The 15,739-nt window shown below is 38.5% G+C and overlaps 1 protein-coding gene across 1 annotated transcript; it reads right to left on the bottom strand.

Moving 5' to 3' along the window:
* Positions 1-280: 280 nt before the first annotated feature.
* ppp1caa (protein phosphatase 1, catalytic subunit, alpha isozyme a) lies at positions 281-14,584 on the bottom strand. Its single transcript, XM_056264048.1, has 7 exons — positions 14,126-14,584; positions 5,835-5,966; positions 4,579-4,809; positions 3,534-3,638; positions 2,152-2,375; positions 1,927-2,061; positions 281-1,191 (listed from the first exon to the last, which is right to left on the bottom strand). Exons 1-7 carry the CDS (start codon positions 14,178-14,180, stop codon positions 1,078-1,080), a joined length of 996 nt encoding a protein of 331 aa, XP_056120023.1. The 5' UTR covers positions 14,181-14,584; the 3' UTR covers positions 281-1,077.
* Positions 14,585-15,739: the final 1,155 nt, after the last annotated feature.

Here is a 15,739-nt window from a genome sequence, read left to right as displayed (position 1 = left end):
GCATATTTGGAAGGCAAAGGGAGACAGAGTTTACTGTTGAGAGGAAGCAGACAGAAAGCGTCAGCAAGCAAGTTGGAGACAACAGAAAAGGGTTAGGTGTACAATCTCGGTCCTTCTCAGCAAATGTCACCTTTGGTCAACCCTAAAAGACTACATTCAATCCACTTTAATTAAATAAATAAAACAAAAGAAAATCGAGAACAGGACAGATTCGCAACACCTGAGGAAGAGAGTCATAACTTGGGAGAATGGGACACAGTAAGATAGATAGTACAGGATGTTTAAATAAAGTTCTCTTTATTGATAATTGTCTTTCAAAAAAGACACTAAAAAAACACAGATAGTAAGCAAAGAATTTCAAAGCTTTTGTTGTGATCCATCTACAAAAAAAGAAAAAAAGAAGTAAAAAGTTCCAACATGATTGATTGTTTTAAATCACTGGATCTCTAAATGGAAATTATGCACCTGTGACAGTCTCTCTCTACCTCACGCTTTCTCTGCACATCCATTCTCCCTGCGTGTGTGTATACATTTATCACATTTCACTCAGACTGGCTCTCTAACTAATGCAGGATGTGCAAGTTCTGTTTAAAACAATGCAGGAGGGTGTCAGGACATAAACAGTGAGGGGGACTTCACCCGCACCTCTCGACCTGCCCCCCTTTGACCACTCTCTGTGTCTCAATCTTTCCCAGAGCCAGGCTGGGAGTTCAAATGTAGACTTCGTCAGAGGCTCCCTGACAGAGACAGGTGGAGAGATGGGGGCAATGAGCGGTGGAGGGGAAGGGAAGGATGGGTGGAAAGACAAACACAAAGAGCCTAACAAACATAACCGATGCTCACACACGCAGTCTCATATATAAACACACATTTGTAAAGTTACATGAAAAAAAAAAAAAAAAAGAAGATACAAAAGAAAGAGAGAGAGAGAGAAAAGGACTTCAACCCTGGGTACTGTTTTGCTTTATAGCCATTTGGAGATGGAAAGAAAGAAGGGAGGTAGAGAAAGAGTAGGGAGAGAACAGGGAATTTTCAGGAGACGACGACGTTGGGGGTGGAGGGATCATCCAGCTGGTGTTATTTCTTGGCTTTTCCACCCTTGGCTGAATTTCGCGGTGGGGTGACTGGACGTCCTGAGCCCATTCCACCTCCTCCACCGTAGTACAGCTTCTTATCAGCTGGCTTAAGGATCTGAGAAATAGACAGAGGACGAGAGTGAGCAACACGCACGACAGCTCACAGACTTCCAAATATAGACACGTCCTCCCACAGAGAGAGCGCTTTGGTGCATACAAGCTCTGTTTCAAAATCTAGCGAGCTACCTACATAGGGACCACCATAGAACCTCACAACTGACTAATTCAAAACCCCCTACATAGGTAGTACCTCTGTGTGAGAGACTTGACTAACAATTGATTTGAATGCAGTTTGACATTAACACCGCCATTTTTGTTTAACTATGCCAGCTTCTTTAGCTATTTTCATAGCAAAAACTTTTTTTTATTGAAATAGAAACTGAAAGATATTTAAGGCCCATTTCCCCCCAAAATTATAAAAATAAAATTAACTTGATTAAAAATCACTACAATAATGACAGACAAACGTGCCTTGTTTCCCCACCCTTTTGCTAATGTGAATGCACATTTAGAAAGCACAATCTTAGATGGTAGTATAATTAGGTTGCCTAGTTTATGCCCATGATGCCTTAAAAAGCATCTGTAGGTGCCGTGCACTAGGTTTTGGTACAGAACAATAGAATTACTGTAAACGCAGAGAACAAATGTTCCGGAGATGACCTAATGCAAATCTACAGAGGAAGTTGGCCAGATCGTCAAATTATACTTTAAGCATTTGCAGAGAAACTGGAAAGCCTTGTAATCAGGTATAGGCAAACGAGAGAAAGGAAAATGACAGCTCATCTCTTACCTGGAAGGAACACATGAGTGTCTCATCCACACTCATCATGGCCCCGGCGTTATCAAACTCGCCACAGTAGTTGGGAGCGGAAAACAGGGTGACTAACTGTCTCTTCGCAAAAAACTCATAACCATCCTCCACCACCTGCACAAGATGACAACGTCACATTTTGTAGTCTATTAATGTTACAAGGCTTTGTTAAAGGATTCCAACAACAGCAGAACATATACTAACCTGATGTGCCCTGCATATTAGGTCCATGTCATGTTTGTGAAGAAATTTGGCCACCACGTCTGCACCGAAGGTGAAGGACACACCACGGTCATTCTCTCCCCAACCTAGTACGTCTTTGTCTGGGTCGGCCCAAAGCAGGTCACACAGCAGCCCCTGGTCAGGCACATCCGTGGGCCGCATGACGCGTCGCACCTGCTCCATTGACTGCAGGTCTGGAGAGAGGCCTGGAGCAGAAAACAATTCATTATATTTCACAGTGCATTTTTAGGGAGCAACTTTTTCCTTTTGTGCATCCAGACACTGTGGGGCTGCAAAACAGCACAATAAATGACAACACATTTCTAAACAGCTTTACAAGCAAGATGAAGAAATTATGTCAGAATCCTTCAATACAGATTGGTGATCCAAATTTAAACGAAATAAGGTCTTAACATGTCTCCTATAAAAAGCTTTTAAGTTTTAAAATGTTTTAACATTAAATATTTGTCCTAAATTTTTCTAAAATTATATTACATCTTTTATTTCTTGCTTTCAATAGAGGACATGACTAAAAGTAAAGGATTGCAATTCAATAAGAGAGTCAAATGTTAATTCAGTAACCATGATTCAGGATTCAGTGAACTCAATCAGTACAGACTAATTCAAACAAAAGTCTTTATGAGCATAATTTAAAGGACCAGCTTTTTTTGTGAATCAGACTACACTAGTCACGCTGCATTTCCTGTATTGTTTTTAGCTCAGTCAGTAAAGACAACTAAACAATTCAATTCAGACTGCACGGCACAGCCACAAAAATAATTAATTTTATTTTTTACTGTGGTGGTGGTAGATTAGTAGTGCAGGAAATGTTGGTTGTTTGTGCCGTTTCTCCCATGGATGCATTCATGACATCAATCAATAGTTTTAGTGAACCCCTTAAGTTTAAGCTGCTTAAAAGCAACAACAAAAAAAAATATATATATATAGCTTAACATCTTTATATGGTCACTCCATCTGGATCTTTATGTTTAAAACAGTTCATATTTACTGCATTTCATTGCTAAGCACAGCAGATATTTTGAGGATGATGACGACTCACAAAAGAAAAAATCTAATCAATTACAGTTCATTTCCAGAGCAGATTACTCCCACATCATTTGCAAAACCACACTAGCTTAAATGAAGTGTACACAAAACTGTCTTTTTATGAGGACTCAAGTTAGTCGCCTGGTGTGTCGTTGAGATTTCGTGCCAATCAAATGAACCAAACTTTATGGTTTCCCAGTCATATGGCTATAAACAGCTATATTTTAACTTATCCAGGGAAATTGTGAAGTCAATACAGGAGTTATGGCAAAACATTAAAATTGCCATGGGGACAGAAGGCCTCTGCCTGCACTCACCGCCATGGCAACAGAAGATCTTCTCGTCTACAATGGCAGCCACAGGTAAACAATTGAAACAGTCTGTGAAGGTCTTCCACAGCTTAATGTTATACCGTCGCTTACCTTAGAGGATAGAAAAAATAGCTTATGAGCATTCAAAATCATTAAATGTGCATATGGGAAAGGCATCATAAGCATTTATGAAGTTGTAAGTAGGGCTGGGCGATATGTAAAAATACCGCGATATCCAATTATATTGTCTATCCAATACGCTGATTTCACGCTGCCGCCATTTTGAAATCGCTCCGGTGGGAAGAAAACCGGAAGTGTCGCCTTTAATCATAGGAGAGTCGCGAATGCAATGGCGTATTGTTGTGTTTAATGTAGAAATTAGTTATTCTAAAAATGTACATACATTTCTTTCATACTTTAGACTATATACAGTGAAATTCATTTATAAATAAAATTATTTTTCTAAATATAATTCAGAACGTAAAAAAAGAAGCAGGAACGAACTATATACATATCCTATATTGGATATTAACATCCAATAGTGTATATCGCGGCAGCAGCTTCAGGTTGGTAGTCCAAGGCATTGTCGTCTATCTGTACTTCTGGGGTTCTTCCCACTGGAGCCTCGCTTTCGATTTCAAAGTGGCAACTGCGTGAAATCAGCCTATAGGCCGACCGTTAAAGTTCACTTGAGACAAAACTGACTGTGTTTACGGGCATATTTGGACATAATTGTGTGTGTATATTTGTCCTGCGCTTAAATATCATGAATTGGAATCGATTTTCTATTCCTAACTCTACTAACTGCTAGCCAATAGAAACATTTTTTAATTCATGCTATTGCATGTGAATAAATGTGTGCATGGTAACTAGGCCTATGTGGCTATGTGAATTATATATGTCATTACCGTATATTGTCGATGATCGCCTGGTAACCGACTGTTCAATCAACATCGCAACACTTATAAGACATCGTCAATATACGATAATATTGTCATATCGCCAGCCCTAGTTGTAAGAAATCAAATTCAGAATTTATACTGATACCTACACTCATCATAGAAGCCATATATACGGTTGATAGAGGCGCACTCGTGGTTGCCACGCAGAAGGAAGAAGTTTTCAGGATATTTGACTTTGTAGGCCAACAGGAGGCAAATGGTCTCTAGAGACTGTTTCCCTCTATCCACATAGTCCCCCAAGAACAAGTAGTTGCTTTCAGGAGGAAAGCCGCCATACTCAAAGAGACGAAGAAGGTCATAGTACTGGCCATGAACATCACCTGCACATGCAACAGAAAAAAAAAAATTATGTTCAGTATAAAAAATTTCCACTAATTAAGATCTGAATTCCTTTAAAGGGGTCATATGATGCGATTTCTTGTTTTCCTTTTTCTTTAGTGTGTTATGTAGCTGTTTTTGCATGTATAAGATCTGCAGATTTACAAAGCTCAAAGTCTCAAACCCAGAGAGATATTCTTTGTAAAAGTTAAGGCTCAGCCACGCCTTCCTAAAACGCTTCATTCAAACACGCCCCCAAAAATCTACAACAGACTGTTTCCAGAACCTGGGAGAGTACAAGGCCGGCTCCTGATTCTATAAAGTGGGGCAATTCCACCTTTGCCAGTACAGTCTGGCGCTTCTGACTCACAGACACAGCCTTTGAGTATTTTTTTCATATTTTAAGAATTGGCTAAAATATGGATAAATTATTTTGAGTTTTGAGCAGTATAGAGTAGCGCTTGTTTGTCATTTCTACAATCACAAATGCAGACATGCTTTTATGTAAAAAAGACAGTATAAGTCATTATAATCAACAATTATGTCCCCAATGAAATAAAACCATACCAATCTGATGTGTTCTGGTCGCGCTGGCAAAGTTGATCAATCAGTTTGGTCATCTGCATTTTCAGGATCAGTTTCGGGCTCGAATTGATAAGGTAGTTATCAATAGACATTATCACCTGTCATTATTGCTTTGGGAGCTGATGTTCCAAATATGGTAAGGGGCATGACATTTCCGTCACTCACTTGAGGTATTCGGGCCAATCATAATGTACTGGATTGCTGGCCAATCAGAGAACACCGCGCTTTTCAGACCGATGAGCTTTGTAAAAATCGACCCATTTCAGAAAGGCGGGGCATAGAGGAGCAACAATAATGTATGGTATGTGTAAAATAATGACTTTTCTGAACCTAAAACCACATTGCATTAAACCAAATACACAAAATAATGTTCTTTTTAGAACCGTCATATGACCCCTTTAAGGTTTTCCATGATCGTGGGAACCCTGTAGGACAATCATACCACAGATCTTGAGCGGTGCTTCCAGCTCCAGCAGGATCGGCTGGCTGAGGAAAATTTCTCGGGATTTGAGACAGAGGCCACGGATTTCACTCTCTGTCAGTTGTACGTTCTTGCCTGGCCTGGAGCCTTTAACTGGAAAAAGCACAAAAGAGACAAAATGAGAATAGTAGGAATCAGGCCAAAACAAACAAAAAGCAAATGCGCCAGATTAGACCCTGTTATCAGAAAATAAGTGCTTTAAAAAACTAGGAAGAGCTAGAGGATGAGAGGCTCTCTGAAATGATGGGATGTACAGAAAAGTGACGCACAGACGTCAGTGCAGTCAAACACTAGATCATGTGTCTCTGCTGAAGCAGGAACCCCAACCACGCAAGACCCGGCCAAGGCATTTACAGAATTTAGCAGGTTTGTTAAAGCAGTCCTTAGCGTTTCACTTAGTCCACACTAGCACAACCGTATATGGCTTTTATAAACCACAATGCGTGGTAAAGATATTTCTTTAAAGATCATGTGCAATTTAAGATAGTTTTAAAATTGCAGATATATTTAAATATAATTATTTTCTTTTTTTTTAAACATAGGTCAACAGACCCCCAGCCCCCACACAAAAAAGCCCCTAAGGGAGTTGAGGCGTGCTGTGACGGAAGGCTTGCAGGGTCTAAACAGACTGTCATCTCACACAACGCAGACCTGTGGTATTATTCAAACATGCCCTTTTAGATTGGCAGCATGCCGCGCTGTTCGGAGAGTTTAGCTGGCAGCAGCAGATGAAAGAAAGCACATATGATGCATCTGGAAAGGAGAAATATTGCCACCTATTTGGACAGGGCTGAAGCGGCCATCTCCTAGGTCACAAGGGTCAAAAACCTGAAATGATGCATCTGTGCACGGGATGGTCAGATCAGAACGTAAAAATAAAACACCAAAAGGCATCCCTGCAGTTGCAGGCAAGCCATTGTTGGGTTTTAAATATACATTTCACATGGCTTGCTTCAGGCAAGAAATATTGTAGCCTACACAGAGCGTATTCCGGTGACTCACATAATCGGGCAGTTATGCAAGGATTTGGAAGATGGCTTATTTGTGCACAATCACAAAATCGATCCTACCAGCCTACCTTTCACCTCTAAATAAATGTTTAAAGAATGCTGCTTTACACAAATTAACCAAGGACACAAATAGTCAGTGCTGAAATGTTATGAAATCACAATGCCCACATCATACAAACTGAACAATGTTACCGACAAAACAATTTTACAGTGCATGACAAAATGCTTCTATGCATCCACCCATCTCTACAGAAGATGTCTCATTCAACGTGACACTCCAGAGAAAAACAGCTGGCTGACTGAATGTTCACCCACACTGAATACATATTCGTGCAGCTGTTTAAAAGACACCTATAGCACACTTCAGTGTAAAGTGAAAAATTCCTGCATGCCATGCAGTGTCACATTACTAAAACGTCAGAGCATACCACTGAAATTTCACAATTCCCAATATCAATTTACATACCACAGCAACAAATTCATTCATTTTTAACCTAATGATATAACTACAATTCAATTACATCAATTACTATGATACATCACTATTTTGACCAAGTACCTGCCATTCAAGCATGTATGTACACTACTATTCAAAAGTTTTTTGTTTTTTTTAAAGAAGTTAATTTTATGCAGCAAGGACATATTAAATTGACCAAAGCTACAGGAAAGACACATTATAAAAGACTCACATTTCAAATAAACTGTTCTTTTGAACTTTCCATTAAACAAAGAATCCTGAAAAAATTTCAGTTTGCAAAAAAAAAATAAAAAAAAATAATAAAGTAGCACAACAGTTTAACATTAATACCGTAATAATTGCTCTTGAGCACCGAATCAGCATATTCGTGACACTGAAGGAGGCTGGAATAATGAATGGCTGCTGAAAATTCAGCTCTGCCATGACAAATTATAATTTTGTATATATGTGTGTATATATGTGTGTATATATGTGTGTATAATATATATATATATATAGTAATAATGTTTCACAATATTTTTACTGTATTTTTCATCAAATAAATGCAGCCTTGGTGAGCATGAGACATTTAAAAACTTTCTTTTTTAAATCATATAGACTTTTAACTGTAGCTTTTTTTACCATGAGGATTCTTCAAATATGCATACTACGGCACTGGCACTGAATTCAGTCTGTATACGATGCTTCTAATGCTGCAGAAAGATTGTATGCATTATGAAGATAAGAATTGAAAAACTATTATTACATTTCCTTTATTTTAATATCGATTTGGTACTGAACTAACTAGTATGTTTGACATGATTGTGTGCCATTTATTTGCACAAGATCTATATTCACCTTATCTTGGGTTTATTGTTTGTACATTTTGATAATGCATATTGTATGGTTGCTACCACTTTGTCACGAACAGCGTGTGTTTGCATCAAAGTTACCTGGGAAGCTACATTTCACTTTCTCCCCTGCACAACAATGGAGATAATACCCTGAATTTGACTTTCATATTAGGGAACAAGCACTTCACTTTTTTTGTTACTGATAACTGACGTTAACCACCTTGGTTTCATTTTAATAGAGGACTTTTGAGCAAACAAAGCATGCACCAATGGTGTGGTATAACAGTTAGCTGGGGTCTCAAAAAAGGAGGCCTTTAGGGTTTCAGCACTTGAGATCTCTGAGGGCCAGGACAGTGACCGGAAGCCTGTCAGCTCAGCCAGTGAAAAGTGGGTATAAATAGGATCCTGCTGCTCGTCACTTTAAACCCAGATTAAGGCCGGCTAATGCCCTAACAGCACTTGCTCTAAAGTTAGTCACGGGGCCAATAAGCATCACAGAGCTTAGACCCAACACAAGGTTGGGGGTGGACCTATACGACAAACAAGCAAATAAATCACTCAAACAATAACCATAGGTGTTTAAATTGTTAGGTGTGCTAAATTCCATAAATAAGTAGAAAAACAGTAGTGCAGAGAACAGTTCAACCACCCACCAAATAGGGGGTACTTGGTTGATAATCAAATAAACCATTTGAACGGTAGCTTGTAGGTGTGTTAAGTTCTTTAAATAATCACAGAGAACAACAAAGGCAATCAATCAAATTGAACTACAAGTTTGCATCTAGCCGTCTCATGCGATGGGTAAATACAGTCACGCTAACAGTCCAGTGCTTATTAGACGGTAATCACACGGACATCCATGTGTTTTCCCTCGGAATCTGCAAGTTCTCAGAGGCGAGTAGGGGTGTGCAAAAAAATTGATTCACATTTGAATCGCGATTCAATCTTTACCGATTCAGAATCGATTCATAGAATTCCAAAAATCGATTCATATTTTTTTTTTATGGCGTGCACGGGCGGAGTGGCAATCGGGTGAGTCGGGACTTTTACCGGTGGTTCGGTAGTGTTTCGAGGCCGCGAGGGCCGGTCTGATAAATAGTTATACATTGCAAGTTCTTGCCGCCCGCTGGTCAAACTGTGCAGCCTCTCTGCTCAACCCGTAAATAAATGCATCAATCCGCAGATTATGTTTGAGTTCTTGATGGTCTGTAGATCTTTTGCCAAGCGTGTCTGTCAGAGGTTACGGGTTCTAAACCGCACTCGTATAGTTTTTTCTCTCTCTCATCAAAACCGAATATGTTCATCACGTTTGTGTGCATTTTATTTTTGAGATTTTACCGGAGTCTCCAAAACGGCGATAGATTGAAGAGCGCGTCCGAGTGAAGACTGCGCGAGCCACAGAGAACACTGTATCCATGACACTGATAGCAGCGGACACGAGCGCTCAGCTTGATTTCAAAAACAACAGATCTCTTATTTAATAGCGAACTAAACGAATGCTCTGCTAGTTAACTGGAGATACCCGCAAATTACGCCTATGAACGACTTCACTGGATCTAAACAAATCAATCTAACCATAGATGTTACCAGTAGCGGTGGCTTTTTAAAATCTATTTAAAGTTATTTCGCAAGGGTTCTATGACATTAGTATATTTTTAGGAAGTTCAATGTGCCTAGTCGAGTTCACATTTCAACAGTCAGCCTGGTAGCTGAAGTAGTCCTTAAACCACATTTAGCATAATTGTTTGTTTGATCTGACTACAGCACTTTAAAGCTAAATGTAAAAGCTTTTTATTTAAGTTTTATTTTAAACTTGAATTAAATGTATTTGAAAGCTGGCCAAAGCTTGGCACTTTGCACTTTTTAGTTGCAAAAGTTTTTATTTTTGTATGAAGACATAAAGTAATATCAAACTACATTTAATTTGTTGTGTTTTTTTTCTTTTAAATTGTGTCTACTGCAATCAATCACATAGGAAAAAGTAAACTACATTTATATACTGCAAATCGTTTTTTGAATCGAGAATCGTTTTTGAATCGAAAATCGATTTTGAATCGAATCTTGAGACAAAAAATCGGTATCGAATCGAATCGTGTAGGGCTGTAGTCAACCAAAGAAATCCTTAGTCGACCAAAGTCTTGTCCTGTGCAACGATTAGTCGACGAAAAAAAAAAAAAAAAAAAAAAAAAAAAAAAGACGCGATGTTTTGATTGAACATTTTTAACAATTGTCATAGAGCATTTATAAAACAACAACGAAAAAACATCAAAAATACATAAAACTATAATAATAATACAATTCTTTGAAAATTAAGTGATTTTTTTTAACTGCAAAAAGTGAGGAGCTCTGTCCTAGGTCTATTAGTGACAGTCACAATCGCGCACCTGACCACACCAGACGCTACAAAAAATATAACTGCTATCTGCCACAATGAAAAATCCTAACAAAAGCTCTCGTTTATACAGGCTGTATATTCTTCTTTACTTTCAAAGCTATAGGTTAACTTTTGTCCAGCCTATCTAGGCGTTTTAAAACAAACACACACAAAAACCCAAAGAGCCTAAAAAACAATCCTAATAATAATAGGCTTTATTGTAGGACCGCATATAGGTTTATTTTCGTTTTGTTACATTATTTAGGCTATTTTCAAATGCGTCAAGTGTACAAATAAAAACAAAAACATATCAAGAAAACACAATCTATTAAGTCAGCATGATAAAGCCGGGACTGCTCACGTCTTTTGCGCGCTCAAGTTCGATTTCAAATGTAGGTGCGCGGGGTGCGCTAATGATGGAAGCAACGGTCGCGGTGCGACGCGCTCTTTTTTTTCCAAGTGCGTCCACGCCGCATCGAGATACAAACATATAGTGTATAAAAACATAAAAACCGAAACAAGTAGCGTTCTAACTGAATGAATACAGCTAAACTACCTATATCCCTAACTGAGCACGAAGCAGCAGCGCAGCCAGCCACAGGTGCGAAGCGAGTGTTCTCTGTGTGTGCGCTAAACTGTGGCGCTGTTACAAAATAGCCTAAATTAAAGCATTTAAAGTTGGGGATAAACCATAGGCTAATTATATTTAGAATACAGTGATATTTAACTGCTTATAAAGGAATAAATATCAAGGAGTAAATCATTGAAAATTTCTTTCTATTGGTAAAAAAAAAAAAATGCAACTGTTCGACCAATAAGAATGTCAGTCGACCAAGACGGCATCGACCGATTAGTCGACTAAACGACTAAAGTTGACAGCCCTAGAATCGTGACATTTTCTGAATCGTGCACCCCTAGGCGAGACCCTCTAAACTTAATCTAATGAAGGCAATAAGATAGAGGGACAATCTGAGGAGAAGTAAACATCTTATGTGACACCTCAACAGAATGACAAATGTTAGCAGATGCTGGGAAAACACAGCAACCAGCATAAAACAACCAAAAGCAACAGTCTACGTGCAAAAGTTTCCTTCATCACCTGTAAAACAATTGATTTTCCATTGGTTGGCCATGAGGCTTTGGGAGTTTGGGCAGAACAGCGCTGCAGTGTAGAACAGCATGAACCAAAAGGATCTAGACTTAAAAGCTGGAATCACTGAACATTCCACCGAACAAGTCTTAGGAACCGGATTTTTAAAAAACGACACTGCCTGTCAAAAGACGCACCGCTGGGTTCATTAAAAGGGAGGATTAAGTTATGTAATTATTTCCAACCTACAAGCACAGTAACCCAAGTACACAAGAAAACTTTGGTAAATAGGACACTCTGATACGTTCACTGTATTATACGTGTGTATTGTTGAGCACAACCTGCCTGCATACAGAGTCTGACCATATCTGCATGTCAGAGCAATGTGCTTTTTACCCTACCCTCAAAAATCCCTAACAACTTGGGTCCAGAGAACAGCATAAAATAACATTGTTTCGATGTTATTTTACGTTTCTATGTATTTTAGAGTTATTTACTACTTATGGACCAAAGTGTTGTCCATTCTAATGGTTTTGAAAGTGCTTTATAAATAGTTGAGTTGAGAACAGGAAAACATAACTTCAAGTCTCTACTCACTAAATATTCCCTATATTTATATGATATCAGAGTTAGTAGATGACCATTATAGGCACAATAAATTAATATATATAATATCTATATGAAATATATAATATTATCTATAAAATAGTGATATCTGTGTAATCTGCAGAGCAGCCATAAAAAAAAAACATCCTCAGGAGAATCAGGACTTCGGATGAAGGCATCAAGCTTTGAGGGAAAATAGGACAGCAGGATTACATAAGGAGATTTATATACAACTATTATCAGGCTTGTTTATTTTTTTTAACGGCGATTTGCAGGGAAAAAAAAACAAGGTTTACACAGCCGTGCTGCCAACAGAACCCAAAGCCAATAGGTAAAAGGTACTATGCACGTGGAAAATGTTTTATTTGTATGACGGAGTGTGTCTTTTCCTTTTATTACATATGAAAAATACTAGGAGACATTAAATTTTATGCCAAATAAATAAAATCGAAACGGTTCAATCCCTCTTGCAAAGGCAGACCAAACAAACCAGCACCATCAGTAATTGTGATGTCTAAACTTCACAACTACTCATGAACATGCCCACACAGAATCTGCATGTACTTTTGTGGAATGGATTCAAATATGGCAAAATTTGTTAAATGGAGCTGAAAACACAATTAAACAAGCCAAAAATATTTAATAAATTAATACACAAGGGGCGGAGATTAGCATGAATTTTATGAATGCTGCAGAAACTAAAGTGGTCTCTGTGGAGTTCTGGGGGCTCAGATGCTGTGTGGGCCAGCTTACGACCTTACTCAACTTCCTTTCCTACAGAAACGGCTGGAAAGGTGGTACATAGTTTACAAAACGGCCTGAAGCATTCCCATCTTGCAACACACATGCTTGATGCGAGTCAGATATTTAATAAACTCCTTGCTTAGGCTTATTAAACCCATCTGTGCTATGGTTCGCAATGTTCACCCTCAGTAGGCATCAGTAAGCATTACGTACAAAAGACCTTTCTGGTGCAGCTAAAGAGACAATGAACAAATTCTGTTCCTACTATCCAGCAGATCCTTACTTGATTAAAACCTCACCCGTTAATTACAACTAAGTATTTTCTGAAATATTTCAACTTTGTAGAAATAAACATCAAATTGTAAAACAACATTACAAAAAAAAAAAGGACCCTTGAACAACATTGGGCTTCCAAAAGAATTAAACTGTGTAAGGGATTAAGCATTTACAATCAGTGTAAATGCATACAACTAAACATTTATGTACAGAAATGTTCTCCTCACATCATAAAACAGCTTAAATTTAGAATCTCCTAAGACAAAAAAGAAAGTGATCACGTTTTCCACGACGTATGCCGTGTTGTGAAGGCCTCTATTGTGAAGATCACTTGGTAATGCACTTCCACTAACTACATCCTCATTAGTTAAAGTAATCCTATTGCTGCAGGTTTTAATTAGACACAGGACTTCCCCTGCTGAAATTGAAGGTAAACAACTGGACACAGATAGAAATGAAAAGCACTTGAAAAACTGGAACACCAGTAGTCATTGAATTAAATATTGGCCGATTTTCAACTCATAATCTTAACATTATGTGAATATGAAAAAAAGGGCATACACTTGTCATCAATATATGTTCTTTATTATGACAGATATGTGGCCGACTGTAAAATCGCAGGCAGCGTTTTAGTAAATTACTGTAACGTTAGACTGGTAACTGCTAATTCACTCCACTTCCCCCGGCTTTTTTAGAGCACAAAATATGATTAACAGTTACTACTATCCTATAATACGACATGCACGCAATACAAACACAAATGCTCAAGTAGTTGATGGTTTTACACGTTTCATTTCGGAGAAACAGTTAATTTTTAAAAGATATTTGAATTTCTCCTCACCTTCCAGGAGACGCTGTATTATGGAGTCAATGTTTAATTTGTCCGGCTCCGCCATTTTAGTGGATTTCTGTAGGGTTTATTCAAACAGGTCGAGTCTTCCGTTTTCTGTTATCTTGGTGGTTGGTCAAAAAATAAGGCCCCAATCCGAAAAAGCAAAGCGTATAAAATATATAGTTATGGAAATGTGAATTTACTGGCTATATTTCCTTTGTCGTTTGGTTGATAGCTAACTGCTAACGCCGTTAGCCTGATGGCGCTAGCTATTGCCTACCCGTATTTAAACACCAGGAAATGGTTAATATGGTACAAAAACGCCCAGATATACTCCTTCACCTCTTCTTTTGATTATTTTTATGTCCCGTGAACATCTAAAATATTCAAACTGTCCCTATTTTCCGTATCCTCACAACCCCCCTTCTCTCATCGTCTACGGAACTTTAAAAAAAGACCGTGTTGATGAAGAGCGAAATCCACGGAGGCTGATAGGGCCCGCCTCCGCTTGTAAATGCAAGGAGATGATTGGCTTACATCTCACATTTGAACTGAGGGTGTGGTCATTCATTGGCTAATGTTCACTCACATCACATTTCCAGAGTTCCACCCCGAGTTGTAAAGTAATGACGTCAATGAGGTGAAAAAGGAGAGAGCGGGTGAGATGTTCATGTACTATGAAATGTCTGGCACTTATAATGTACTATAGGTTTAGGGACTATATGCTTTATGATAAATAATAGTTTAAGACCACATTATTATATCGAGGCGCTCACACTGTAATTAAAAAAATTTAATGACAGGTTTGCTCATGTTTCTGGATCATTTTCTAACACACTAGCGCCCTCTATTAGACGTTACGGAACACCGCACCTCCTCTTTATTGAGAGTTTCCCGTTTGCAAGTTGCACTGTTTGATTGCTGTAAAATAAATCAAATCACGGCTGGTCAGTTTCAGTTTAGTTTTCATTCTGGTGATGACGTTTTAAAGTTGTGATAATATGTGTTAAGGTGTTTGGCCTGGGACCTATTTTACACCATCAGGTTTGACAAAGAAGATTCTGCTCTATATTTTGATGAAAAAGGCTCAAATATGTTTGTGACCATTTTCACAAACTATATTTTGCGCATTTTTACTGACAACAACAGCGGCAGTGGCTCAGTGGTTCATGTGGGTTGTCTACAGACCGGAAGGTTGGTGGTTCAATCCTCGGTTCCACCTGACCAAGTGTCGAGGTGTCCATGAGCAAGACACCTAACCCCGGCTGCTCCCGACGAGCTGGATGGCGCCTTGCATGGCTGCCGTCGCCCGTCGGTGTATGAATGAGTGTGTGAATGGGTGAATGTGAGGCAAATGTAAAGCGCTTTGGTGGCCATTGGGTCTGTGAAAGCGCTATATAAATGCAGTCCATTTACCATGATGTATAGATAAATATCTTTTCTTCTTCATCTTTTTTTATTTATTTATTTTAGTTTCCAGCTCATTGTTCTTTTCTCATTTGTATTCTGATGACATTGAACACATTGTTAATACATTTTGTACATTGTATACAAGTTGTATGTCATAAAAAAATGTAATCTCTGTATGTTTTGCACAAATAAATAAATAAAGTATAATTTTAA

This window comes from Rhinichthys klamathensis, unplaced genomic scaffold, assembly GCF_029890125.1.
Source record: "Rhinichthys klamathensis goyatoka isolate OS25496 unplaced genomic scaffold, OSU_Roscu_1.1 h1tg000213l_1, whole genome shotgun sequence".
Classification (NCBI taxonomy): domain Eukaryota; kingdom Metazoa; phylum Chordata; class Actinopteri; order Cypriniformes; family Leuciscidae; genus Rhinichthys; species Rhinichthys klamathensis.
The sequence above is the reverse complement of the archived record's forward strand: the minus strand, read 5'-3'. Positions and strand labels throughout refer to the sequence as shown.